A 27,315-nucleotide genomic window follows, 5' to 3' on the forward strand; every position below is an offset into this window, starting at 1 on the left:
AACTACCTCCTGCACCAATCAGAAGAATGTTTTCTCTCTTTTGCAGCTGCTCAAAGAGTATTTTGGCTATTTGTGACTTCAGGTGGTTAACTACCAGCCAGTCATTCTGTAAATGGCCCAAAGCTTGTTTGCTCCCTTGTCTTATTAAAGAGAAATCAAGGCCATGGTTTAAAGGTTCAGAAGTCTTGTGTGTCAATAGAAATAGCTTGTTGACTCTGTCTAGGTCTAGTTCATATTAAGCAAAAGTCTCAGTCTGTAAGGGTAATTTTCGCATTGCAAGTCTCAAGGCAAATCTGAAATATCAATAACAGAGTTTCAACTTGTCTCCATCTTTGTACATTTGATTTTATATGAAATCAATATATCAAAGATATTTTCAATTTGTATCTACAAACTTCTTGTGGATGTGTGATTTTGATTTCTGCTTTCTTTCAAGGAAAGAATTAATTATGCTTAAATCTGTTCACATTGGTTTCAATTGTTTCAAATTTGCAAATTCGATAATTAAGTAAGATTTGAGATTCCATAAGGTGGCTAATTAATGTAAAGCATTAATAAAACATGGCCATTGCTCTGAATAAGATTAAGGTGCAAATTTCTGTTATTTTCTAAATTTTGACTACATCTAACCTAGGATAGGCACCAGTCAGGTCCTTTTCTCTCTGCACACACTAGAAACATTCAAAATCTAAAAATCAATTTCATTTCATGTATTTTATGTTTGTACGACTAGTGTTAACTTAAAATCTCAGATTCCGTGCTTAAGGATGTTAGATTACCAAAAGATGAAGTCAGTCTGTAGAAATCATTCATTTCCTCGGTATACAATATGCAATATCTGATAAATTGAATTTAGGATCTGTCAGATATTGTTTAATGGGAACCCGCCTAGGTTTTGCAAAGCCTAAAGTGCAAAGGACTTCGATCAAACTAACCCATTGATTGAGTCATATTTGTTAGCCACTGACCCAAGGACACGTAGACTGTACATGGCTAATTCATAGAGCTACCTTAGATACTCAGTTGGAAACACCAATAAAGAAAATATTGTGGACAAAACAACAAGGCATTTTAAAGGTGCATTAGGGCCTCAACTCTTGTCAGGATTCCATGCTTTCCTAATTGCCTCAAAATAAGGGAACCCCTAGAACAGAGAGTGAAAAAGTGGTCAAAAGAGGAGAAAACATCTTTTGTTAATAGCAAAAAGGTCAATGTTCACCAAAATGGCCCAAGCCCTATGGAAAGTGAAAATGTCATTTTGGATGCTAAAGCCTAAAAGTAAGATTGGCATTCAGTTAGGGGTTGGGCTTGAAGGCATCTGCTCCTAATACTTTGTGATATATGAGTCTTTTCAAAACTTGTACAGAAGAGAGGGAGCCTCTTCTCCTCTGTAATAACTCTTCCAGTGGTACTTTTGATAAAGATTGTCAGTTGGGATGTGAGAGGCTGAGAGGCAAATGATAGGAGATTTGTGGTTAGAAACTTCTACATTCCCAAGCACAGGTTAGATTTCCTATTGCTTCAAGAGGTAAAACGTGCAGATTTTTCTTTAGCATGGGCTTGTAAAATATATATAACCTAGGGCCAGATTCCTTTTTACTAATTACTACAAAAGTGAGGGAGGACAAACCATTTTTTTAGCATACAAGAGAGGCCAAATTAGTTAAGGACTTTGTATGATCTCCCCATAATAGAGTTAAATGGATTCTTTTATCTTTCCATGGGATAACTTTTGGAATATATTCAGTGCATGTAGCAAATGATTTTTAAAAAAGAACTGGCATGGCTTTCTTGTCATCCTCCAGGCTGCTCCTTGATCATCAGTGGAGATAGTGATATGATAAATAATGAGGACAAGTTGGATCAATGTGATTTTATTATAAGGGTTTATTTTTGTTTATTTATTTATAAAATTTGAGAGAGAAATGTAGTTGATGTCCCTCTTTGGATGCTCTGATAGCAAGAGGAGTAATTTTCAAAGAGGGTCTAAAAGACCAGCCTCCAGGTTACACAGTTTTTTATGGTATACCTTTTGCAGATAACAATAATGTGGTTCAGTTACTCCCTTATTGCTTATTTGATTGTTACCCCCACTGAAATCGAGAATTTTCAATCTAATGCACCTAGCATTAAGCAAGACTTTAAAGGTTTCATCAAAACGAATGTTTTACACCTGCGGGATCTGGCCTATGTTAATAATAATAGCAATAGAAGGAGCCTCTCTACATCCTTTGGGGACTCGTGCTTTAAAATTGATAAATGGAATTGTTAAATATGAAGTGATCAGATTTTTGTTGATTTAGAAACTAATTTTAGTTGATAACTTAATTGATTCAATGTATACTCTTCAATTTACTTTTACTGATAATTGAAATCTGATAGTATTTATAATACTTAATTCTCAACGTATAGTATTTATACTGAAGGTGTTTGTAACTTGAAGACTGAGATTTATTTGTGTTTTTAGTTACAAAACACCGCAGACTGATCATTACAAATATAAGTTAGTGGAGTCATGTTTCACAATAGATCACAACTCCACGATAGAGTCACGATCAATTGTGAAGGTGACTCCACCGATTAACATAGTTGCTGCCAACGTAAAACGATATAGCCTTCAATTGGCTATCATTACTTATTATTATTTGATCGGTCAAGATGAGATTAATATAATAAAGATTATTTATATATACGTGTGTGTGTGTGCATATAGTATCTCTTGAATCATTATTATATTAATATATATATATATATATATAGACACACACACACACACACACATATATATATATTTTTATACTTTTTTTTCTTTTTTTTAAAAATCAATTGTTTTGTCTCATGGAATTTTTATCCGACTGAAGCAACAAAATATTAACACTCCCTCTTAGCTAGGGAGGATAATCAACATGATTTGATATTACCTTGACGTAATACCATGATGGCATAATTAAGGATATCTTTGATTAGAAGATACCCTCCATTTAGATATCATCTCATGATATCAGGAGTGGCCTTTGAATATCAAGTCGCATGATATTCACCAAGTACTCTAAGTAATGGCCTTTGAATATCAAATTACATGATATTCACCAAATACTGAAAATGTTCATAAGGTATGTACACACGTATCACTCTATGATACTTACCATTGGAACATTATGATTTGTTTAAGGATGTTAATCCACCATGACATAACTATACAATACAACTCATAGATATCTATATGGCAATATCTATCTCTTAGTTGATTGATTTACAAGATATAATCTATCATGATACTTAGACATCATATGATATCCATCATAATAGAAGATTAAGTTACTGTAAGATCATCACCCTGCAACAACTTCTACAAATACAAGTGATAATCATTTAAAAGTCGTCACTTATTCAAGATGTATACAGGGCCCAAGAAGTCGTGAAATAACACTCATGATTAAAAGTAGTTTTATTAGTACAATAATCAAATATGTTGAGATTCTTCTCAATAATTACAACCATACCAAGTTTATTTCGGAAGTATTCCACCTTCATTTTCACAAGAGGTTTTGTGAGGATGTTTGCTATTTGATTATCTATACTAACATGTTTCAGCCCAACTACATTCTTCTCAACCATGTCTTTGATGTAATGATATGGTACCTCAATGTGTTTAGACCTGTTATTAAGTTTAGTTGCATTGGTTTACACATGAACTAATTAAGTGCACTCATTGCATAACAAATATCTTGAGTCTCCCTCTAAATCTCAAGAGAGAGATCCTTTTAAGGATCTTCATCATTCATTTTCGTCTTTGGATCTTTTAATGTAATATCTTCTTCAAATATCACATATCTACTTTGTCTGGGGGTGTAAATTTTGTAAGTTTTAGAAATTTCACTGTACTTAACAAGAATTCCCTTTCTTTTTCCCAAAAAGTTATAATTTAGATCTTTTCTCTTTAGAAATGTGAATTTGAACTGGACAGCCAAATATTCTTAGACGACTTATATTTGGTTTAATTCTAGTAAATATTTCTTTTGAGGTTTTGTTTTCTAGATGAGAGTGTGGGCAATTTTGGCTGTATATGGCAATATAGGAAGCTTCAGCTCAAAGGTAAGTTTCTAAGTTTTGATCATGCATTATGGCTTTTGGCAGCTTCAATAATAGTTATGTTCTTTCATTCCATAACTCCATTTTGTTGAGGATTGTAAAGAACATTAAACTCCCTCTCAATCCAGTATTTCACAAAACTTTGAGATATGCTGAAGAGGGAGAAGTACGTAGCTTGTAGAGGCATCCATGCCTTATTCCAATGATATGAGCATTCTTGATAATTGAGTTATTTGGCCAAGCTAGTACTTTTCCTTTCAGGACGGTGAGTTTGTATCCCTTGTCTTCGGGTGCTGAAGTAGAAACTAAATTTCTTTAAATCCTGGGTACATAATAGTACTCCTGTGAGTTTGAGAGAGATGCTTGATTTTAGATTGATTGTGCAAGTCCCAATTCCCTTTACTGGATAATTTGTATTGTCTCCAATACTTACTTCATCATCATAATCTTCTATAGAATCTAGATGTTATTTGAAGCCAGTTATATGCCGAGAAGCTCCACCATCTATTACCCAAGTGTTTGGTTTGTTTGATACTTAACTGGATAGAGCGGAGTAGAATACAAGTCTCTCTAAATCTGTGATTGTCTTATTGACTTCAGCAAAGGAGGCTTGATGTTTGAGTCTATCAAGACACTTCGCTGCAACATGACCATAATTGTCACATCTATGAAATTGTACTTTAGAAAAGACTCTTTGTTCTTGAATGGTAGTTTCCCATTTGAGTTCTTACCCTTTTAACTTTTTAGATTAGTGGTGAGAACATTCATGTCTTCATTTGTAGAATTTATTTCCATTCCTCGGGATATTAGACTACACTCTTCTTTTATGCAGTCAGTTTTTAGTTGATCAAATTTGGGGAGCTGAGGAAAGTCCATTTAGAGCTATCATAGTTAACTCTTTACTATCATAGATGTGACCAATTGTTGAGAGTCGGTTTCTTAATTCTATTATCCTCATTAAGTCTAAGGTGATAATCTCGCCTTGATTCATCTTTATATTAATGAAATGATTTTTTAGAGTAAGAAGCCTTGACTAGTGTTGTTGATCTCAAAAATGTCTCCTAGGGCTTTAAACATATCATATACAGAGCCTAACTTAGTAATAATAGAAGTCAATGATCTTTCACTCCATCCACCAAAAATTTAATTGCTCCACTATTGTCCTTTTCCCATTGACTCTTTTTTTCCCATTGACTCTTTTCATCATTCAAATTAGATTTAGGAGAATTTTCCACCATTGATTTTAACTCATTCTCTTTTAGTATTAGCATCATTCACAATTTCCAACCTTCACAATTTGAAGCACCTTCAAGTCTAATTCCATTCACCATCTTGAAAGGTGTAATATTTTCCAAAATTTATGTCAATTTTCTCAATATAGAAATCTGATCTAATGTTTTATCACACCTGCTCTGATACCATGTTAAATATAAAGTGATCAGATTTTTGTGGATTTAGAAACTAGTTTTACTTGATAAATTAATTGATTCAATGCAAACTCTTCAATAATTTTTTACTGATAATTGAAATCTGATAGTATTTATAATACTTAATTCTCAATGTATAGTATTTATACTGCAGGTATTTGTAACTTAAAGACTGGGATCTATTTGTGTTCGTTGTTACAAAACACTGCAGACCAATCATTATAAAGCTAGTGGAGTCATGCTCCACGATGGATCATGACTCCATGATGGAGTCGCGACCCATTGTGGATGTGACTCCATTGATTAACATAGTCGCTGCCAGCATAAATAACAACTCGGCCTTTCAATCAGTTATCATTACTTATAATTTGATCAATCAACATGAGATTAATATAATAACAATTATTTATATGTGTGTGTGTAGATATAATATCTCTTGAATCATTATTATATTAATTTCTCCAGAATACATAGATAATAATATATATAATATGAATTTAGGTATATATATTATATCTTATATATACATATATGATTATATATATAATATATATCTTCAATAGGTTTGTCCCATGGGATTTTTATCCAACTGAAGCTACAAAACATCAACAGGAATAGAGTTGTAGAGGCTAAATTGAAAGCTCAGAATAATAGGTGCATTCAAATGAATCTAATCCATATTAGGAAGCAGCTTAAAAGCTCTCCATATGATGTATGGTTTCAAGAAATGGTTATGGATGCAAAGAATAAATTAAGATAAACTATAAAATTAGGGGAACAAAACTTAGGTCCAAGCAACTTGGTTAAAAATCGGTGATAAAGGACCAAATTATTTTTTCAAGCTCCTGAAACACATGCAATGGAAAAGAGAGACCACTGAAGTGGATAGGAAGCTGATAAAAGATTAGACACAAATCAGGTCAACTTTTCAGGATTTCAATTCTAAGTTTTTCCCACCAGAGAAACATGGGAGTGATTGTTTGCATGGTAGAATCGTTGTTTAAAAGATTGATCCATGCTGATTGGGCATGTACAGGGCCAACAGGCTTGAAAAAATACATCTGTGTTTGAGGAGATAAACGCAGTTATCCAATTCTTGAAGAACTAAAAACTCCAGGCAATGATGGTCTCAGCTTAGTTCTATAAAAGTAAATATCAATTGGATCAGACGTTTTCTTTTAAATGTTCATATGAGGCTACTTCTGTATGCTCTTTGAGATGTACTCAAGCTGTTGCCTGAGGATAGTAATATAATTCAGACTTATAAAATAGAGACCAATAACTCTACCAATAACTCTTCTTAATGTTTCATATAAGGTCTTTGCTAAAGTTATTGCCTTAAGACCAAGGTTACAAGTTTCCAGGCAGGGTGTGGTAGGGAACCAGGGGGGGTGAGTTTCTGTGACAACAAAAAACTTTGCCCATTTTGGGGACGGCCAGGGGACAGCTATATAACAATAGGGAAAATTAAAACATGTAGAGAAATCTAAAATATTCATATGAAATCATGAATCAAGCATGCACTTACATAAAATATTACCTTAAAATATAAGAATTAATAGAATTCATAAGTCGAATTTGGGTTATTTTGAGAGTCAAAGTCAAATTTCCTCTAGATGTCAAAGTCCCCTAGCCATCCCCTGTCCCCGGGATGTTTCTCAGACAAGGGCACCTGAAAAAATTACTGGGGACACATCCTCGGGTAACACTGCTTAAGACTAAAGAATATATTGTCCATTATTGTTCTTCCTTCCCAAGCTGGTTTTGTGAAAGGAAAGTTTATTTTCCAAAATTTGATTTCACATTGGCAAGTAATGCATTGGGTGAGAGAATCTAAGAAAAAATTGGTATGTAGCTCTCATTGGATTTGATAATGCATATGAAAGAACTGAATGAGGCTTTGTAATGAAGATGATGAGGGCTATTGGGATTGGTGAAAAATTATGCAGGCATGTTCAAGTTTCAATTGTTGATGACCCCATACAAGTGAGCATAAATAATGCATTTTCTAATCCCTTTATGCTGCAGAGATTCATCAGAGAGACTGTACACTTGCACATGGCTTGTTTGTTACTGCAGCTGTGGTTATTCATTATATTTTGAGGGAGCGCTCCTTGGGATGTCCTGCTAAGGTACCTTAACTTCCAAACAAGAACATACTTATTGATCTGCAGTTTGCAAATGATACTTCACACTTACAAGACATTGAAGAGGAGAATTTTGGTAAATTATACAAGTCTTGATTTTATTGCTGAGCTTCATCTCTACTCAGGTATCCCCTTTGCATTGAACCCTTATTTTTGAAACTGTAGAGTTGAAAATTGCATAGAATTCTTTGAAAAAAAATCAAAGTGGCAATGTCAGTTTCTTTCCCTTGCAAAAAGATTTCAAGCATTCTGAAATTTCTGTCGTTCATCTCATATTATGCACTTTTCATCATCTTGGTTGATTTGTTCAGCCAAAACTTATCCAATTGAAAAGTCAATAAGGTGTTTCATTTGGTCTGATGGAAAACGTTCTTTAAAAAAAACATACAGTCTTATGGGATGTATTTAATTAACCAAAGGAAACTGGTGGAATGGGTTTGATGAATATTTTCCTGCATGGGGTTTTACTGGTGGTCAAACAAATCATCAAATGCTTATCAGGTAATGAACCATGGAATACAATGCAAAGGAATAATATTTATGCTGTTTCCCCTATAAAAAGATGAGAATGAAAAGAGACACCCCTGAAAGAATTTATTTTCTTCCTTATCTTAGTAAGGCCTCACGTTATCACATATTTGGGTCCATATGGAAAGCCTGGCAGTTCGTAAAGGACAATGAAGACTAGTCTAAAACTTATAAAGTTGCTTATGAAGGAAGGTCTGTTTGGTCAAATTTGTGGTATAAACTATAAAGATAAAAGCATTGACCTTGGTCATAGGGTATTTTGCAAAGGACTCGGCTGTAAGACTGATAAAAAAATTTTAAATATTGTCAATGATAAGGGCACTATTACTTGGGAACCACTAAGGACCATACCTACAGTCTGCCAAACACTTATAGAAGGACTTTTACCATGTTCCAGAATGCCTTGGGAAACTAGTCATGTGCTTTGAAATGCTTTTAAATAATTACATAAGATAAGAGAATTGAGAAACTTTACCCTATGGAAAAGATCTGATAATGCTTGAATTTGGACAGAAATTTGAGGTTGTCCAGTCTGGAAGTATTGAGCCAAAAAAGCGTTTTTGAATTTTCAGATAGTTAGTCCTTAGCCAAAAGTATTCCATCTTTCCTATTAGAGTAAGTGTCAACATTGTGGCTTGGTATAGTTTGTCATTCACATTTCCTTTTTATGCCCCTATGCCAAATGGGTTTGGAGTTGCTTCCTTCCTATGTGGGTCGATCTGTCCAAGAAAAATCAAATTGATTAGTTTGACATCCTGTGGGTTTATTTGATGTAGTGTGAAATCGTAAAAGCTGAAGGAAAATTTTCAGTTGTTGTCAAGTTAAGTCTTCTGGATCATATGGAATGCAAGAAATAAGCAAATTATTGAAGAAATCGAAAGGAATCTCACAGACTTCTCAAGAGAAATCTCACAGTCCGTTTATTTCCTTACCACTCACAACCGAAATTAACAAGAGTCAAGAAAAGGCATATACTATAAGCTATTATGTACCAGGCTTTAACAAGGAATTGGGAATGATTTTGAAGACAGGGTGTCCCTGAAGACATTAACTATGACTGTGAAGAATGGCCCATTACAGTTGATGCTGTCCAGAATATGCTCTTTTTTCCTGAATTCGTGAATCAAGAGAATGCAGATTCCAGCATCCCAGGCAATGCTACTCAAGGATCAGGGAAACTAATTAGTATACCTCAAGGTTGCACCCCAAGTGCTATTGCTAGTTTGCCAGTTCCAGCAGAGGGTGTTTCAAGAGGTGGTAACTCCAAGATACCGGATTATGATCATAACAAAGATGCATGGAGGGTCTGGGGATGAATAATGTGCCAAACAGTTTCACTCTTATTCACATTGAAAAACTGTTAATTCTTCCTCGAGCAGCAATTCTGATGTCAGTTTAAATTACTGGTGTCTAACTGATGCTGTTGATTATGACCTTTATGGCTTTGATATGATATGGTAAATCAAAGATACCGGATTATGATCATAACAATGATGCATGGAGGGTCTGGAGATGAACAATTTGCCAACTGGTTTCACTCTTATTCACATTGAAAAACTGTTAATTCTTCCTCAAGCAGCAATTCTGAAGTCAGTTTAAATTACTGGTGTCTAACTGATGCTGTCGATTATGATCTTAATGGCTTTGATATGATATATGCTAGCTGTCTTGGAAGATGGATTTTATTTTAATTATGGAATAACTGCTGCTTTCTGGAAGGCTGGTAATTCCGCTATTTTGGCTATATGGGGATGCTCTGTTTTACTGCCCAGAGGTTCTGGATTTTTTATGTTTTGTGGATATTTTCTGTTCTCAGATTTGACACTTGAATACTGTCTTGAGACATATTTGAAACCTTTCGCCAATATAAAATTTAAAATTTAAAAAACCATATAGACATTTCGTATTTTTTATTTCCAGTGCAGCCTACACTTCATAGGGGATGAGAAACTTACATTAGAGTTGACATTCACTACTCGTGAAGGAGAACCTCTGATTAGAGAGGGTAGCAACAAAAGCGTAAGTAGTGCTGGTGACAGATGATTCACTTGCAGATGTTCTTCAAAGCCATCTTTAGAAAATTTCTGAGGTGCTGATGTATAAACAAAAGGTCAGACTTATTATGTGTCAAAATAAAACATCAACAAAAATCACAAAGAGAGGAAAACTTCCTAAAAGTAAGCATAATCATCCAGAGGAAAGAAAGTAACTTAGATGGTATTCATATCAGCGAAAAAACTCTAGAATAATCTGTAAAAACTAGTACAATTTTTTGAGATATATAATAAACAAGTGATATGTGATAGCACAACTTCTAACTGCTATACCTCTTCATACATGTGCCAATATGATATGTTGCTTATCCAATGATAAAGTTACTGGTGATCAACAAACAAATCAACTGAATATTGAATTTTATTTACAGATACATGATGATTTCTGTATCCCCATGGTCTAATCCAATGTGTCCATGACTCAATGCATTGCTACACTACCGAAAATCAGATAATATACAGCTCTAAACTGAAATGAACTCTATTCAAAGATGAGTGTCTTACAAGCTATGAATACTGAAAATATGTTCTGTGCCACCATAGACAGAAAGAATTTGTTTAATTACCATGGTAAGGGTCTCAGCATTCTAATGGCACACGTCGCACCCCCTGAAAACCCCCTTGTTTCCTGGACAGGAATGAAGACAGGAGTGGGACAGGATGTTCCCCAGCCATTCGTCCACCACTGCCCAGTCTGCCAAAACATCCCCAAGACGCCCGGGACACCAAGACATCACCATGATATCTCCAGGGGCACCAGGACATCCCTTAGGTGTGTCCCAAGCACACCACAGAGTCTCCTGTGCTGGGGAAAGAAACAATAACTTTTTAATTTTTTATTTCAGCACCTAGGACCAAACCCTAAAGGCATGTGGGCCCCATCTATTGCCTCTTTCCACTACAAAAAATTCAACATTCTCTCATCTTGTCACTCTTGCTTTTCTGATTTTTGCAATAGCTAGGTGAAGAAGAAAGAAAAGAGTGAGCATAGAGGCGCTGAGTTTTTGCAAGTGCAAGAGGGGTGACAAGGAGCAAGAAAAAGAAGAGGAAGTAGTTTCTACACCTACTTGGGGAGAATTATCTAGCACAAGGTAGGTTTCTATGACTATTGTTTCTATTTTTCTCTTTTTTCTTTTTGTAAGTTCCATTTTCAAAATCTGATTTGAATCATTTGATGTTGAATTTTGATGACAAAACAAGAAATGAAGAATAAACATTCAACATCAAAAGAACCATTTTCTTTTTTTTATTAAACTAGGCTGAAAGTAGGCACTTATAGGGTTTATATTATTGTAGTTCACAATGAGTTCTCATGACATGAGTGAGGATGAGGTAGAAGTTCAAACTCATAGTCAAACTGAATCTAAATATGAACCTGAGGGCTGAGGGGAGCACCCAAGGGGCTAATCCTGTAGCCCACATTAGTTCCAAGGCAAGTGCAACAGGTAGTACAAAGGGTCTATTTGACTGTGAGTTTCCTCTAAAACTATTTGCAAGAAAAGTACTACTACTTGGCAGGTCAGGGTCAAGTGGTGGCACAACCAAGTGGAAAAAAAACTTCTGTGGTCTAGAATGGTCCGGAAGCATTACTAGAGTTAATGTACACCTCATTTTTATTCCACAAAAAGGTGCGGAAAGATTTGGTTTTCTGGATCAACCGAAGAGCCTAAAATATAAACTTGAGATAAACAAGCTTTGGGGTATTATGAATGGCACTTCAGCTACACCTATGCCTACCACTTCATCTAGGAGGGCACATGCTCATCAGAGCCAGCCACAGAGAATTTCTCATACTTTGGGGACGAAAGGAGGGGTGATGCCATAATCAGGTTCTTATTCCAGTTTCATTTACCATGCAAGAGAGGGTAGTGGGGAATGAAATTTGCAAAGTAACCACACATCTGAGCTGTTTAACATGTGGCTAAATGATGAGATCGATGATGTCATTGGCAAATTCTTCTTTGTCAATGGGATCCCATTTCATGTGGCTCAATCTCCTTATCGTTAGAAGATGATTTTGATAGCAGACAAGGGGAGGACCATCATATGTGCAACAATGTATGACAAAATTGAGGATCACAATCTTGGATAAGAGCCATGCCAAGGTCAATATGTTGATGAGGAAAGTGAAGGATGTTGAGTGACGATTGGATGTAGCATGGTCATGGATGGGTGAATGGACATTAGCCATCATCCACTCACCAATATCATGGTTACATATATAGATCTATATTTTCTTAAGACAGTTGATTATTCAAGACATTGAAAATATGTTGATTTTCAGTTGCAGATCCTCAAGGAGGTTATTGAGGTTGGGCCACAAATATGGTCCAAGTAAAGAGAGAAGCAACACATGTTTAGAAAGATGCAAGCAAACTTATTGAGCCATCTTATAGACATATTTGGTAGACTCCATTTGTTTGCATGTCATGAACAATGCACTCAAGGACACATGGAAGATTGGGTGGGTAAAAAAAGTGGTTAATGAAGCTAGAGATGTGCAAAATGTTTATCTACAACCACCACACTTCACATGCACACTTTAGGAGCTTCTTTAAGGAGTTCCTGAAACGCGTTGAGACCAGATATACATCCTATTTCATTCTGTTGGAGAAAATGTTTGAGTTGCAAGAGCCATTGCAGCTAACGGTTATGACAATAGATTGGAATCAGTGGATCAAGCGCAGGACAGAGTAGGCAAGGGTGAAGAATAATGAGTTTTAGAGTGATACCAAACATATAGTCTCCATCATTGCTCCAGATTACAAGGTCATCAAGTATGGGGATGGGGATGCACCTACCCTTGGAGAAGTGTAAGAATGCATTAATAATATGCTTGACAAAGCTAAGGGTTCTAATGCAAAATAAGGACCTCACATTAGCTTTCTACAATGAGCACATTCAGCCAATCATTCAACGAAGATGGGATAAGCTCAACATTCATTGTGCATGCCTGCCTCTACATTGAATCCTAAGTGGTGCAATGCTAGGTCCGCTGGAGTTACACTGATATAGTATGTTGAGGTAAAGGCAGGGTTCTTTACGTGCATTGAGAAGATATACGATTCTTTGAGTGCCAACCAAATTCACATTGAGTGGACGAAATTTGCCACTTAAGGGTTATACAAGTCAGCCAAGATGGATATGGCACCTATGGCACAAGAGGACCCAACTTTGTGGCTGAACTGCCATGGACCAAAACATATGACCACCACTCTAGTCATTCAATTACTATCTCAAGTTTTTAGTTCTGAAGATGCTAAGAGAGACTTGTCAAGTTTTTAGTTCTCCAGCTGCTAAGGGGGACTCGTCTACTTATAGCTTCATCTAATCTCTTAAGAGGAAAAGACTTACCTTTGGGAGAGCAAAGAAGCTTGTGGTTTTCAATGGTGCTTTGCATCTCATTGACTGCAAGACGTGTGTACAAAGAGAATCCAGCAGCACAGTGAGATGTAGAGCCAAAGGAGCCAGCACAGATTGATTAAGATGCTATGACTGAGATGCAAAGCTGGTTGGTGTTAGTTTGGCGGAGTTTGACCATGAGGTGTTAAGTAGTTCCACCAATGCAGAGTTTGCATTTGAAGTTAATTAGAGGCCTCCCTTTACTACATTTTGACATTTTGTACTTGTTTTGATATCATGCAACTCGTTGTAATCATCGTAATCATCTATATGGGATTCATATTTTCAATATAATAGAAACCTCCAATTTGACATTTTCATTTGTCAAATTTTATTTAGTATTAAAGTATTTTGAACGTTACTGTTTAGTATTGTTGTATTTGTAATTTTGCTATCTTACTAATGTGCCAAAGCTTCATTTAAAATGCAATTCTTATGCATCTTTTTTCAACTAGTTTTTCAAGTACTATATATATATCAGCACCATGGCCCTTGTCACTGACCCCAAACATGTCATTTTAAGATGCAACGATAAAAATGGCAAAGGACTGCAAAGACATAAGAATGGCATCCACATGATAAAACCAAATACACCCTATAGAAGAACCTCACATGATATAAAAGACAGAAGAAGGGGAAGTTATGCTCTATTTTCGTACCAAAATGGCCTTAGCCATCAGTGCATTGTAGTGTAATTGTTCAATCAGTAACACCAGTATTTTTCTTCTTGCAAAAACTCTCATTTTGCCATACTCCATCTACCTAAAAGTGGCCAAAGGGACCTCCAAATTTTAAAACTGAGATTTTTATCAGCATTGAATTGTTTATTCATGCATGCTTTCTTTGAATCTCTTGCTTCAACTGCCACTGCCAAACCCTGGTTCCTGTACCCAATTTTGACTATTTGTACTTTCATTTTGAAATTTGCATGTCATGAAGACATTTTATGCATAAAATACAAAATCCCCAAACTAATCCCCAAAAATTTGAACAGACACTAACTGGTCCATTTTTAGTCCAAGAAAACATGACAAATCTATAGACTGATCTGCTGCTGTCAGGCAGCTTTCTATTACTTGGTTGGCTGACAAGTTTGTGTGAGAAGATCGTGATGAATCACATATCTACAAAAATATACTTGAACTAAATGTAGAATTTTGGCCCAGTAATATCTTTTGATGTATGTCTCCCTATGCAGAAGTGCATATATAACATCTGATTTGTAGCACGTGCATGTCAAGATAATCGCTAGTGCTAAAATGAAGTTGGGAAATAATATAAGCCCTAGAATTGGAGATATCTTGTATATGTTAACTGAATCTCGATTTTATAGTTCATGATAAGAACATAGAATCAAGTTATATTCATTTTACAATATGTGGAAGACAAAGACAAGTTAAAAATGGGCCTAAGGTTGCAATGCATTGTCTGAGTGACTGTTTGCTTCAGATTCTCCCCAGGTTTCAATGATATGCATCAGCCTCTTTCCTTTATGAATCATCCTAAAAGTAGAGAGATATTGGTGATCCTTAAATAAAAAAATGTCAAAACTTAAGATTCTAATATCCTAGTGCTTGTTCAAAAGTTCCATTCCCCGCATTTACAAGGTCATTGATATATATACATGGAGAAAATCTCTCACTCAATCATGCACGTCCACCACTCTGAAGCAACAAAATATCCATGAGAACAAAGGAATTAAGCACCCATTCCCCGCATTTACAAAGTCATTGATATATATACATGGAGAAAATCTCTCACTCAATTCATGCACGTCCACCACTCTGAAGCAACAAAACATCCATGAGAACAAAGGAATTAAGCACATTGGCAGTTAATCAATTATTCAATATCCAGGAAACCAGAAAGGTTCATATTGTATAGAATTTCACCATCATCACTGCTGGTCCAAAATCTTGCAATTGGCATTCCTTACTTTTTTGTCTTGTTCAATGGCTCAACGATCATAACCAGTCCAAGAAATCTGACTTCATCGAATCTATAATGTCCCTTTATTGAGACATTGCAATATAAGATGTAAAGATGTAAAAGACTAAATACTTGAACATTGGATTGAATTGGAAGATCAAACATTGAACATAAATAGTTGAATCAACAAATAGCCAACATCGGGATGTCCCATATCCTCAGCAGAGGTGGCAAAATCTGGTGGCGCCACTACAAACAGAGGGACGGAGTTCCCAATGCGTCCAAGTCTCTGGGACGTGGGGCAAAAAGGGGGGGGACGCGTCCCCATGTTACTATGATTTAGATCAATAAATCCTCGCATCATTAATATTTAAATTAAAACATTAAAGCATATTCTTCATACAAAATTCCATCATGACTTTTTGGGAAATGCTTGCAAACTGCTACATCAAGGCTTGCCGTCCTTGTAGTGCAGAAGTATGTAATGTAGGCTACCCTTCCATCCCTCCATCCACCTTGATTGCTAGCAAAGCACAAGAGCATGGAAAGCAGGTCATCCATTCCACGTCCTAGCCCATGAGCATGGAAAGCTGGTTGTCCTTTCCATCCTTGGGCAGTGTACCTGATAAGAACATTAAAACTGACTGTCCTTTCACCTCTCTGTTGTGAGATTTCCACACCATCACCCCCTTGTAAAGGGGACCCCCTCATTTTGCTTGGCAATAGTTTTAGGTGGCTTACTTTGTTTTAGTTTAGGAGCAATTTTTAGAAATCTGTAAGCCCTCTAGATAGACGAGTTTAAACAACTTTTGCCCATCTTGGAGCCAAACCAGCTAATCTCATCAACAAGAATTCAACTCCTGGTCAGCGGAGAGCAGGAATAAGTTGGAAGTCTTGGATCAGATTGGTGAGAATCCAAATCTTGTCACCTAGTGAGAAGTAAGGTCTTGAGTTGAAATCAAGGAAAACACTTTGTCAGAAGTTGAAATGGAGAAGCACGTGAAATGAGAACACTTAATGAGTTTGAAACCAAGACTAGGATGATGAAGATAATAGCCAAAGGAGAATTCAACTTGAAGGATATGCAACTATGAGGATTGATTTGAGCATGAAAATATGAAGTTTGGAAGATTTGAAGAACAAACAAAAAAGAAATGAAGAGAAAATGATGAACAAAAAGAGGAAGAAAGTGTGAAAAGGAGAGAAGAGTTCACCAACTTGCAAGAGAAGGTAAGCCTGTCCACAGTGAGTAGACAAGGATGGGTCGGATTCCAACCCCCTCTTGCCCACTTGTGAATGAAAGCATCATAATCTCCACCATCTAATTAGGAGAAAATGTCCATTCTGTGAGCTTGGTGGCATTGAAAAGAGGTGAAGCCAAGGCTAAAAACTAGCTTTTCTCCAAGTTTGACCAGATTTGAAAGGCAAAAGAACAACAGACTGTGAAAATAAAATCCCTGATAAAGAAAAATATTAAGAATATCTGTTTTACACAATCCACTATAGTTATCGTTAATGTTTCTGCTATCGATTGAAGAAAAAGTATCCAACCATGGCTTACAAATTGAAATGAAATTGATAAAGACTTGCAAGTCAAGGTGAAATTATTGAGCATGGATGGTGGAGTCAAAGTTGAAGTGGATTTGCGAGTAAGGAATAAAGTTAAGATCTAAACCTTGGTAGCGATGAAGTAGGGGCAAGGAGGGGTCAGATTCCAACCCCCACTTGTCCACTTGTGGACAAAGCACCTCCTAATACCATCACCTGCTTTCCGGGCTAAGATTTAGCTTCAATTGCAAACTCACCTCCAAAGCTGATAAAAATAAAAAAATCGATTATCCCATGAGCAAAAGATTGAAATTTTGCAGAGCATACCAGTCATAAGCATTCAGCAAATCACTGTCGAGTTTCACATCAATGGTCCAAATTTAGAAGAACATTCGAACTTCGGACCTTAGCAACATGAAATCTGGGATGTAAAACTTATGATTTTCAAGGAAATCAGAGATTAAGTGTTGCACATTGCAAATCTGGGCACAAAATTAGGGTTCAGAAGCTGAATCACATAAGACTTAGCCCTTAGAAACACTCAGATTTTGACATCAGCTTACAAAGTATGTTGTTGAAATTAACACAAATGCCCTTGCTTAGAGAAATTCAAACTGGACTAGCTAGTAATTGAACTTGATGGTAAATCTGCATTCATGCATTATCATTTGATTTGCATTTGCATTTAAGTCTGATTTTAAGATGAAATAAGAATGTCCATATTTTTTAGGCAAATTAATGAAATTTGTTCATAAAGGGAAGTGGAGATTATAGTTTAGAATTTCATTTCTTGACAATAAAAATCTCCTGAATAAGTTTCAAAATTCAATACTTAATGAATGATAACGCATGCAGGTTGAAGATGCTTAGATAACGAAGGGCTGTGGCAGATCAAGTTCAAAGGTTTCAACCAAGAGTCTAGAAATGGCCAGTCATCCATCAAGGAGGACAAACAAGAAGGTGGTTCAAGATTGAGGATAAGGTGAAAATGCAAATTCAAGATGGAGGTCAACAAACCAAGAGGATGAACAAGTCTACAAGCAAAGAGGAATTATCATTAACTTGAATTCCATTAGGGAACCCAAGTTCAGTTGGACCAAGTGGAATAATCCAATTACATAATACTTTCAGCAATATCAAGGTCAAGAGGTCAAGATGTGAAAAGAGGGAGAAAACTTGTGAAGATAAAGCAATTTGGGAATATATCCCATGAAAATTGAAGGCTTGATAATGTTGAGTATCACAAGATATTTTATTGTCACCAAGGGATTGATCAAGCCTATGAGATAAGCATGCTAAGGTGGCGCCCACTCATCTTCACCAATCAGAAGACTCCAGTTGCACGTGTTCAAGCACATTTAATCAAATCATGCCAAGTATACATGTGGAGTGCACATCATGTCTCAACCTAGCCTATTTTCTCATTAGCTCTCAAAAGTATTGTAATTTTCTTATTGGTCCACAAGGTGGTGCTTCATTGTAATTGGTCAAACATTCAATGCTTGTAGCAGTTAGTTAGATTAGGGTTTTGTTGGATAAATCTGAGCCCTTGATCTTAAATCAATCTTGGCTGTTCCAGCCCCCTTTTGTCCACTTGTGGAAAAAGCACCTCCTAATACCACCACCTCCTTTTGGGCTAAAACTCAGCTTCAATTGCAAACTCGCCTCTGAAGTTGATCAAAATAAAATAATCGATTATTCCATGAGCAAAAAACTGAAATTTTGCAGAGCATGCCAGTCATAAGCATTCAGCAAATCACTATCAAGTTTCACATATGGTCCAAATTTAAAAGAACATTCGAGCTTCAGACCTTAGCAACATGAAATCTGGGTAAAACTTATAATTTTCAAGAAAAACAGAGATTAAGTGTTGCAAATTGCAAATTTGGGCACAAAATTAGAGTTTAGAAGCCAAATCACATAAGACTTAGGTCTTAGAAGCACCCAGATTTTGACATCAGCTTACAAAGTATGTGGTTGAAATTAATAAAATTGTCCTTTCTTGGAGAAATACGAACTAGATTAGCTAGTAATTGAATTTGATGGTAAATCTGCATTCATGCATTATCATTTGATTTGCATTCGCATTTAAGTCTGATTTTAAGATGAAATGAGAAAATCCACAATTTTTAGGCATATTAATGAAATATGTTCATAAAGGAAAGTGGAGATCATGGTTTATTATTTCATTTCTTGGCAATAAATTTCCAATCTCTAGAACAAGTTTCAAAATTCAATACTTAATGAATGATGATGCATGTAAGTTGAAGATGCTTAGAGAAAGATGGGTTATGGCAGGCTCAAGTTCAAAGGCTTCAACCAAGAGTCTAGAAATGGCCAACCATCCCTCAAGGAGGACAAATAAGAAGGTGTTTGAGATTGAGGATGAGGTGAAAATGCAAATTCAAGATGGAGATCAAAAAACCAAGAGGATGAACAAGTCTACGAGCAAAGAGAAATTATCATTAACTTGAATTCCATTAGGGAACCCAAGTTCAATTGGACCAAGTGGACTAATCCAACTACATGAAACTTTCAGCAACATCAAGGTTGAGAGGTCAAGATGTGAAAATAGGGAGAAAACTTGTGAAGATAAAGCAATTTGGGAATATATGCCATGAAAATTGAAAGCTTGATAATGATGAGTATCACAAGATATTTTATCATCACCAAGGGATTGATCAAGCCTATGAGATAAGCATGCTAAGGTGGTGCCCACTCATCTTCAACCAATCAGAAGACTCCAGTTGCACGTGTCTAGGCACATTTAATCAAATCATGCCAAGTGTACATTGGGAGTGCACATCACGTCTCAACCTAACCTATTTTGTCATTAGCTCTCAAAAGTATTATAATTTTCTTATCAGTCCACAAGGTGATGCTTCATTGTTGGTCAAACATTTAATGCGTGTTGCAATCAGTTGGATTGGGTTTTGTTGGATAAATCTAATGCAGTGCAAGGCAGGAGAATCCCCAAAGGAGATATCCTAGCTCCCAGTAAATAACCACACAGCAGAAACACAATACAAGATACACAATCTGATACCAAATGCAACTCTTTATTCATAAAATAATTGTTTACATGCGATGTGCCAGGCTGTAAGGCCTTCTCAGTTACAACCAAATTCAAAGCAATTACAATAACAATTCTGCAAGATCCCTCAAGATCCAATCGAAACCCTAGTTAGTCCAGATCCACACTCTGGTAGAAACCTCCAAAGAAAATCTAAACTTGTGCTCGCAAGCCCACCAAGCAATCTCCTTGTTTCTAAACCGCAGCCACTAGCTCTTCTCACAAACTCGCAACTCTACTGCAATCCTGCTATAAACTACCTCACATTCGGTGCTCTATCCACAGACTCAGGAAAACTCACTCCTCTGCTTCCTCCTCTCCAAGCTTCTACTAAGAAGAGATCACACCTTGAAGCTTAGTTACAAATGCTCATATGCCTTGCTTAAATAGGCACTTACCACCCAAGATGTTACAAACACAACCAATGTAGGAATAAAAGGTAAATACAAATATCTTACAACAAATATTTAATTCCCACCCAAATACAACTAAGCACCACCATGTGGCCCAACAAATATTAAATGCATGATTTAAAGAAATGTCCACAAAATTGTAGAATTCCACCTACACACCTCGATAAATTTGGAATGACAACCATTTTAATTTATTTTTCTATTTATGCCACCCATGCACCTTGAAAATAGAAATTCCTCTTTTCTCCTTTTTTCTATTTTTTCTCTTTTTTATTATTTTTCCTCTAGTTTTCGTCACTTTCTCTGTCCTCCAGTTTTTTTTTTCTTTTTTCCAATGCAAGATGCTCTGCATCAGACTCCCCAGGTAGATAGAAAAGTGTGTCCCACACTTTGACACCAAAAGAAAGATCTACAACCATCTTCATCTTCACCAAAAGTTTCCACTCCATCAGGGACAAGAAAACCAACATGCAAATCATCCACATCTGCATCACTCTGTCAAACACCAGAATCTCAACCATCCAATCAGCATGCTCACTCCCAAGAACAAACTGAACATGATGCTTCATCAACAAGCCCTCATCCACATCAGCAACTAGTGAATCCACACCAGCAGCAATAAACTCCATATTAGTAACAATATGTAGATCTCCATCAACACATTCCAAACTCACAACAAAAATGGTTTCATTGCTCACAAGAAGATGCTCTGCAACATACAAGTCACCACCAACAGCAACCAGAACATCCAAAAGACCAAGTGCTCCGCAATCTCCATGTCAGACTCAACCAATTGATCATGAAAACTAATCTCCATCCCAACATCAACAAGGTTAGGAATATCCTCAGCAACAACCTCCAGTTGCTCTGCAAGTTTTGTATCAGACTCCACAAACTTATCAACAAAACCAACCTCCTCCACCTTGACCTTGCTATGCCATCTTCTCTCTCAAACAAATCTTCTAACCGGCCAGACAACTCTCTTCCGAATCGGTAAACTCCAACTCCAGTAGCATACAACTTCCTTCTTATGTTTCTCAACTCTTTTAGAAAAAGCAGCGTCCACAACCACCTAAGCTATTGTCTCATTAATAATCCTCTCCACTATGTCACGGAGATTTGCAATCATCCCAGGGTCCAATCCTCTCAAAGCCATCTTCCAAGATCTTCGCAAACCCTCAACAACAAATCACCAACAAATCAATCTTCCCGAACAAGATCAACCTTCTGTCTTCACAACCATAGATCCATTTGCATGTCCTCCCAGGTCCTTGTGCAAACTGCCTCAACTTTGGCGATCTGTCTACATGCTCAAGAACAACCTTCACTTTGATACCACTTGATGTAGTGCAAGGCAGGAGAATCCCCAAAGGAGATATCCTAACCCCCAGTAAATAACCACATAGCCGAAACACAATACAAGATACACAATCTGATACCAAATGCAACTCTTTATTCATAAAATAACTGTTTACATGTGATGTGTCGGGCTGTAAGGCCTTCCCGGTTACGGCCAAATACAAAGCAATTACAATAATAGTTTTGCAAGATCCCTCAAGATCCAATCCAAACCCTAGCTAGTCCAGATCCACACTCTGGTAGAAACCTCCAAGGAAAATCCAAACTTGTGCTCGCAAACCCACCAAGCAATCTCCTTGTTTCTAAACTACAACCACTAGCTTTTCTCACAAACTCGCAACTCCACCACAATCCTGCTGTAAACTGCCTCACATTTGGCGCTCTGTCCATAGATTCAAGAAAACTCGCTCCTCTGCTTCCTCCTTCTCTCCAAGCTTCTATTAAGAAGAGATCACACCTTGAAGTTTAATTACAAATGCTCATATGCCTTGCTTAAATAGGCACTTACCACCCACGATGTTACAAACACAACCAATGTGGGAATAAAAGGTAAATACAAATACCTTACAACAAATATTTAATTCCCACCCAAATACAGCGAAGCACCACCATGTGGCCCAACAAATATTAAATGCATGATTTAAGGAAATGTCCACAAACTTTTAGAATTCCACCTGATAGGATTTAACCACGAACAGAAATAACAATTACATGCAAATATAAACAACATCAGAAAATAAAAGATCACACAGAAAAGAACACAATACACCAAGATGTAACGTAGTTCACCCAATCTCTGGGCTACGTCCACCAAATAGCAAGTCCAATATTATTACGATCCAGTGATTACAACCTGATTACAATCCGTAATCCCTTACAACTCAATACCGCCGCAAGAACCAATTTTCACATCACACCTTATGAAACAATCCCTAACCCTAAGCCCTTTTATACAAGTAATTTTCCCGCTTTTAGGGTTACAATTAGTTACACCATGTCGGCCATAAATTGGCAAATATAAACAATAGCCCATTGGCAAATGGTAGCCGACCATTGGCGAATAGTAGCCCAAAAAAGTTTAGAATTTATGGAGTATGTACAGTACTTCCCTGATCAATCACCACAAACTAACACCACCTACACACTTCAATAAATGGAATGACAACCATTTTTATTTATTTTTCTATTTACGCCACCCATGCACCTTGAAAATAGAAATTCCTCTTTTCTCCTTTTTTCTATTTTTCCTTCTTTTTTTTCCTCTAATTTTTGTCACTTTCTCTCTCCTCCAATTTTTTTTCCTAATGCAAGATGCTCCTGCATCAAAATCTGGGCCCTTGATCTTAAATCAAATCTTGGCCATTCATTGTAATTGAACAACTAGAAAAGGCCAAGGTTTTCTCATTTGTGACTCGTTAAATTAGTTTTAGAGTAGAGGGAGAGACTAGTCGAAATTGATGCTATAATGTTATCGATTGCTAATTCATCGTAGGTCTTCATGGTAGATTACCGGCATTAATTGGAGTGTTGCATGATTTCTACATTTCCTCACTTAGAGTAGATCTCATTAATGTTGATTAGAAGTAGTTGAATAGTTGAATGGAATCAGTTGTGAATCAATCTTTGTGGCACTCACTTAGTCCATACCACTACCAGCTTGCTGATTCTAAATTCGCCTTACATGGTCGTTTGGAAGTTGAATGAGCTTAACTTCGATAATTGTTGCACATTGATATGCATTCATTGATGTTGTTTGATGGAATGGTAATAGTTTCAGGTTTCAACATCTTACATTTTCTTTAGGAGATTGCACTGACTTGGTTGATGTGGATGGCTAAACTGAGTCTAGTAGTCACAAAGACAATCATAGTTTCTTGCATTCTAGGAGTATAATAGCTTTCTAAACCCTTATCCCTTTGCAATTGATTTTGTTGGAAGTAGTAAACAGAGTAATTCCTTTGTGATAACCAGCATATCACATGATTACAACTGAATAGAAGTCCACAATTAAAAGGAACCTTGTGGTTGTCTCATTTGATTATACAATCCAGATACATTGTTTAGCATATGAGCATATTTATTCAAGATAGAGTTGGAGATTTGGTGTTTCAGTTGGAATACAAAGTATTCGATTCAGCATGTTGTAGTGGCATAAAACTCACATTAACACTCTCATTAACTTGAAAGGTTGATCATCCTTTCACCTCCCATTAACTTGGAAGGTAGGACATTCCTCCCATTTGCAAGACACTTCACAAATCGAAGACATGATTTGCTGTAACATGCCAAAACTAACTACCAAGTTAATTAACAAGTAATGAACAATTCATAGGAAATAAAAAAATTTCATTAACCAGCTTAAAAAAAAGAAACCATTTTCCTTTTGACTTGAACATGATAACTTCTAAAGTTAATTAAACCAGCTTCAGAATAAAAGATAATACAATATATAACTTCTTTCACATGACAATGAATTAACTAACAATCAATCACAGATTGATCTGAAAGGAAAATACCTTAATAACTGATTAAGTAACAATATATGAAATTAAAGAACCTGAAAAGGTGGCAGTGCTTGTTCTTGATCCTGAATGTAATCCAAGAAAGCAAGAGCATCGCCAAAGGTTTTACCTCCCAAACATTTTGACCTTTCAATCTCCCACACAACTTCCTTTTAGGAGAGGCCTGGCACTACCCAAGAGATGCAAAAACAGGTTCGAATCTTATTGCCATCCAAGTCTTGGTGTTTAGAACCCACAACTATCTTAGTTGGTCATATCTTATAGACATTCATACCTATGAGAATGACCTTCCTAACTAGATGTGCACTACTGGTTAAAGGGATTGATGACTACTACACCATTGCATAGCACCACCTTGGCCAAGGTTTCCACTTGCAAGCATTGTGTTTCTTGTTGTCAGTATCTCCACCACTCTTGAATAACAGGTCCAAGTTACCCCATTTATCTTCCCCAACCTTAATAGGACTTTTTGTCCAACATGGCATAAATAGTGTCTCATTGACTTAAGGATATATATACATTAACAATCCACTATGGAGGCTCCCATTCAGCCCTTGCATATTTACTTTTGGTTAAGGAGTGTGGCTCAGTAAGCTACTTGGTCCTTGCTGGCAACCAAGGGTTTGCATTTGTTGACAATCCAACATAGACTTCCAACCTGTTAGAGTGGAGTTGTCGTTGTACCAAAAGACCGATCTGTCAATACCCGATACAACCACTCAACTTATAGTACACAGGAGGCGGTTAAGCCCTTATCGTGAATCCCGAGGGAAGCGTTGAACAAATTTCCAACAATCTCCCCCTCGGTGTTACCTAAGGGTCTAAGGATTTGATCCTGTGACCAAGCTCTGATACCACTTGTTAGAGTGGGGTTGTCATTGCACCAAAAAACCGATCTGTCAATACCCAATACAACCACTCAACTTATAGTCCACAGGAGATGGTTAAGCCCTTGTTGCGAATCCCAAGGGGAGTGCTGACAAATTTCCAACACAACCAGCTAATCACCTTGAACCAAGTCGTACTATCTCGTTCTCGCCAGGTAGTTAGTAAAGCTCGACGACCTGTAAGGGCCCTTACCCTCCCTTACCTTACCTTACCTTACCTTACCTTACCTTATAATAGTGGGGGTGGGGGTGGGGGTGGGGGTGTTTCAAGGCTATAAATAAAGCCAGGTAGTCTTAGGGCATCGGACCGGCACTCCGCTCCTTCCCAACCCTATTGATTCTTAAGTCAGTCCCGCTTATTTCCAGTCCTAAACACTGAAACCAGCGAGCAAGCGAAGCTGGAGCCAGAGCGCGAGTGATCAATCAACAAACAGCGTAGGGTGTAAAACATGCCAAGTCCCTACTATTTATAAGGCAGGACCACCGAACCCTAAATAATTCACATCCCCTACCTACCCTATAATTTTATGGGCCCCCCTAGAATTTTAATGGGCAGATTATTGCCTCTGCATTGATAGCTTGCTAAACAACTTATTGATTGGGGGGGCCATAAAATGATAGGGGAATACTAGGGCCCTTACCTTATAATAGTAGGGGTAGGGGTAGGGGGGCAACGGCATGGCACGTTGTTGGCTCGGGTAACACCAGTGGATCAGAAGAGTCGTCTGCATCGCGCGCGATCCAGCGGCTTCTTGCATGCAGAGGCAGGCATCAGTTGCAGAGGTAGCAGCTCTTATGCATGCACAGTAGCATATACAGTCGTTGATCCAGTGGAACTATATCCTATTGAGCATTAACGATACCCCCCTCCGCCCTGCCTGCTCAGCATTAGTAGGGGTAGGGGTCGCGTTTGGTTGGTGCTTGGCCTGAAGTCACTAACGGCAAAGGTGCCTGTTCCCGGTCCCGGAACTAACCTATAATCCTAATACCCCTACTATCTATGGGGGGGTGGGAGGAAGAGAGGTATAGGGGGCCAACAGGGCCCTATAGATTGTAAGGCACTATAGTTCTAGGTGTAGGTGTAGTGTGGAGCCGACGAGCCCCCAATAATAAGTTGGTCGGTTCTGCTGGTGCAGACTAGGGAGGCGGGCTGATGACTGGTTGTATCAGGGCTACTATAATGGATGGTAATCTTGGAAGTGAATCCATGCCACCCATATCCATCCGGGGTCACAAACACTCTACTCGCTCGCTTGCCCTTCGTGCGTGCAGAATCATCCGAACTTTCCAGCCGGCAATTCGGGCAATCAAGATAGTCCCTCTGCACGCACCACCCCTTAGTTAGAGGTAGCTGGAACTGTATGGACTGGAGAACCATAAATGAAACCTTATCGATTGCCATGTGTCCCCTACTATCTATAGGCCGCAATCCCATAGAATAGTAGGGGCCCCCTTAGAATAGTAGGGTAAACGAAGATGCTGCTGCGGCAAAAGGTTCGGGGATGGCCCTATAATTTTATGGCCCACCGAGTATGGGGGTAAACCGTATCTGGTAGAGTTCCATGGATGCAACTGCATTGACCGTGCATGCAGAAGGCCACCTCTGATCTAATATATAAGCCAGTCTGGACTCCTATTGTCACCGCATGAGCTATCGGATGCCACCCATTAATTCTATTTTGATGCAGAGAGGCCCGAGCCCCCCTACAATTCTATGGGGCCCTACTGTCTATAGGCCATTCGGGTACGATGCCACAGCAGAACTATAGTTGTTGAACCCGGATTACTTCTTATGGTATGGAACCCTGGACTTCCACTGGGCATAAGCTAAATCCTAACTTACCTCCAACTATAGCCTATTATTTTGAAGGGAAGGGGGCAGCAACCCGCTATAAAAATGGTGGGAGCTCTGAATCTGGCTCACTCGATTGGAG

The 27,315-nt window shown here is 37.5% G+C and overlaps 1 protein-coding gene across 1 annotated transcript in view; it reads right to left on the minus strand.

The window, feature by feature from the left end:
- LOC149553459 (dehydrogenase/reductase SDR family member FEY-like) overlaps positions 1–27,315 on the minus strand; it is a 48,145-nt gene that overhangs the window by 11,138 nt on the left and 9,692 nt on the right. The window contains exon 4 of the mRNA XM_089788905.1: positions 10,150–10,286. Coding sequence (XP_089645031.1) covers positions 10,150–10,286 — 137 coding nt within the window. The remainder of the gene's footprint in view (positions 1–10,149; positions 10,287–27,315) is intronic.

This window comes from Cupressus sempervirens, chromosome 6, assembly GCF_028749045.1.
Source record: "Cupressus sempervirens isolate cs-2001-9-10 chromosome 6, ASM2874904v1, whole genome shotgun sequence".
Classification (NCBI taxonomy): Eukaryota; Viridiplantae; Streptophyta; class Pinopsida; order Cupressales; family Cupressaceae; genus Cupressus; species Cupressus sempervirens.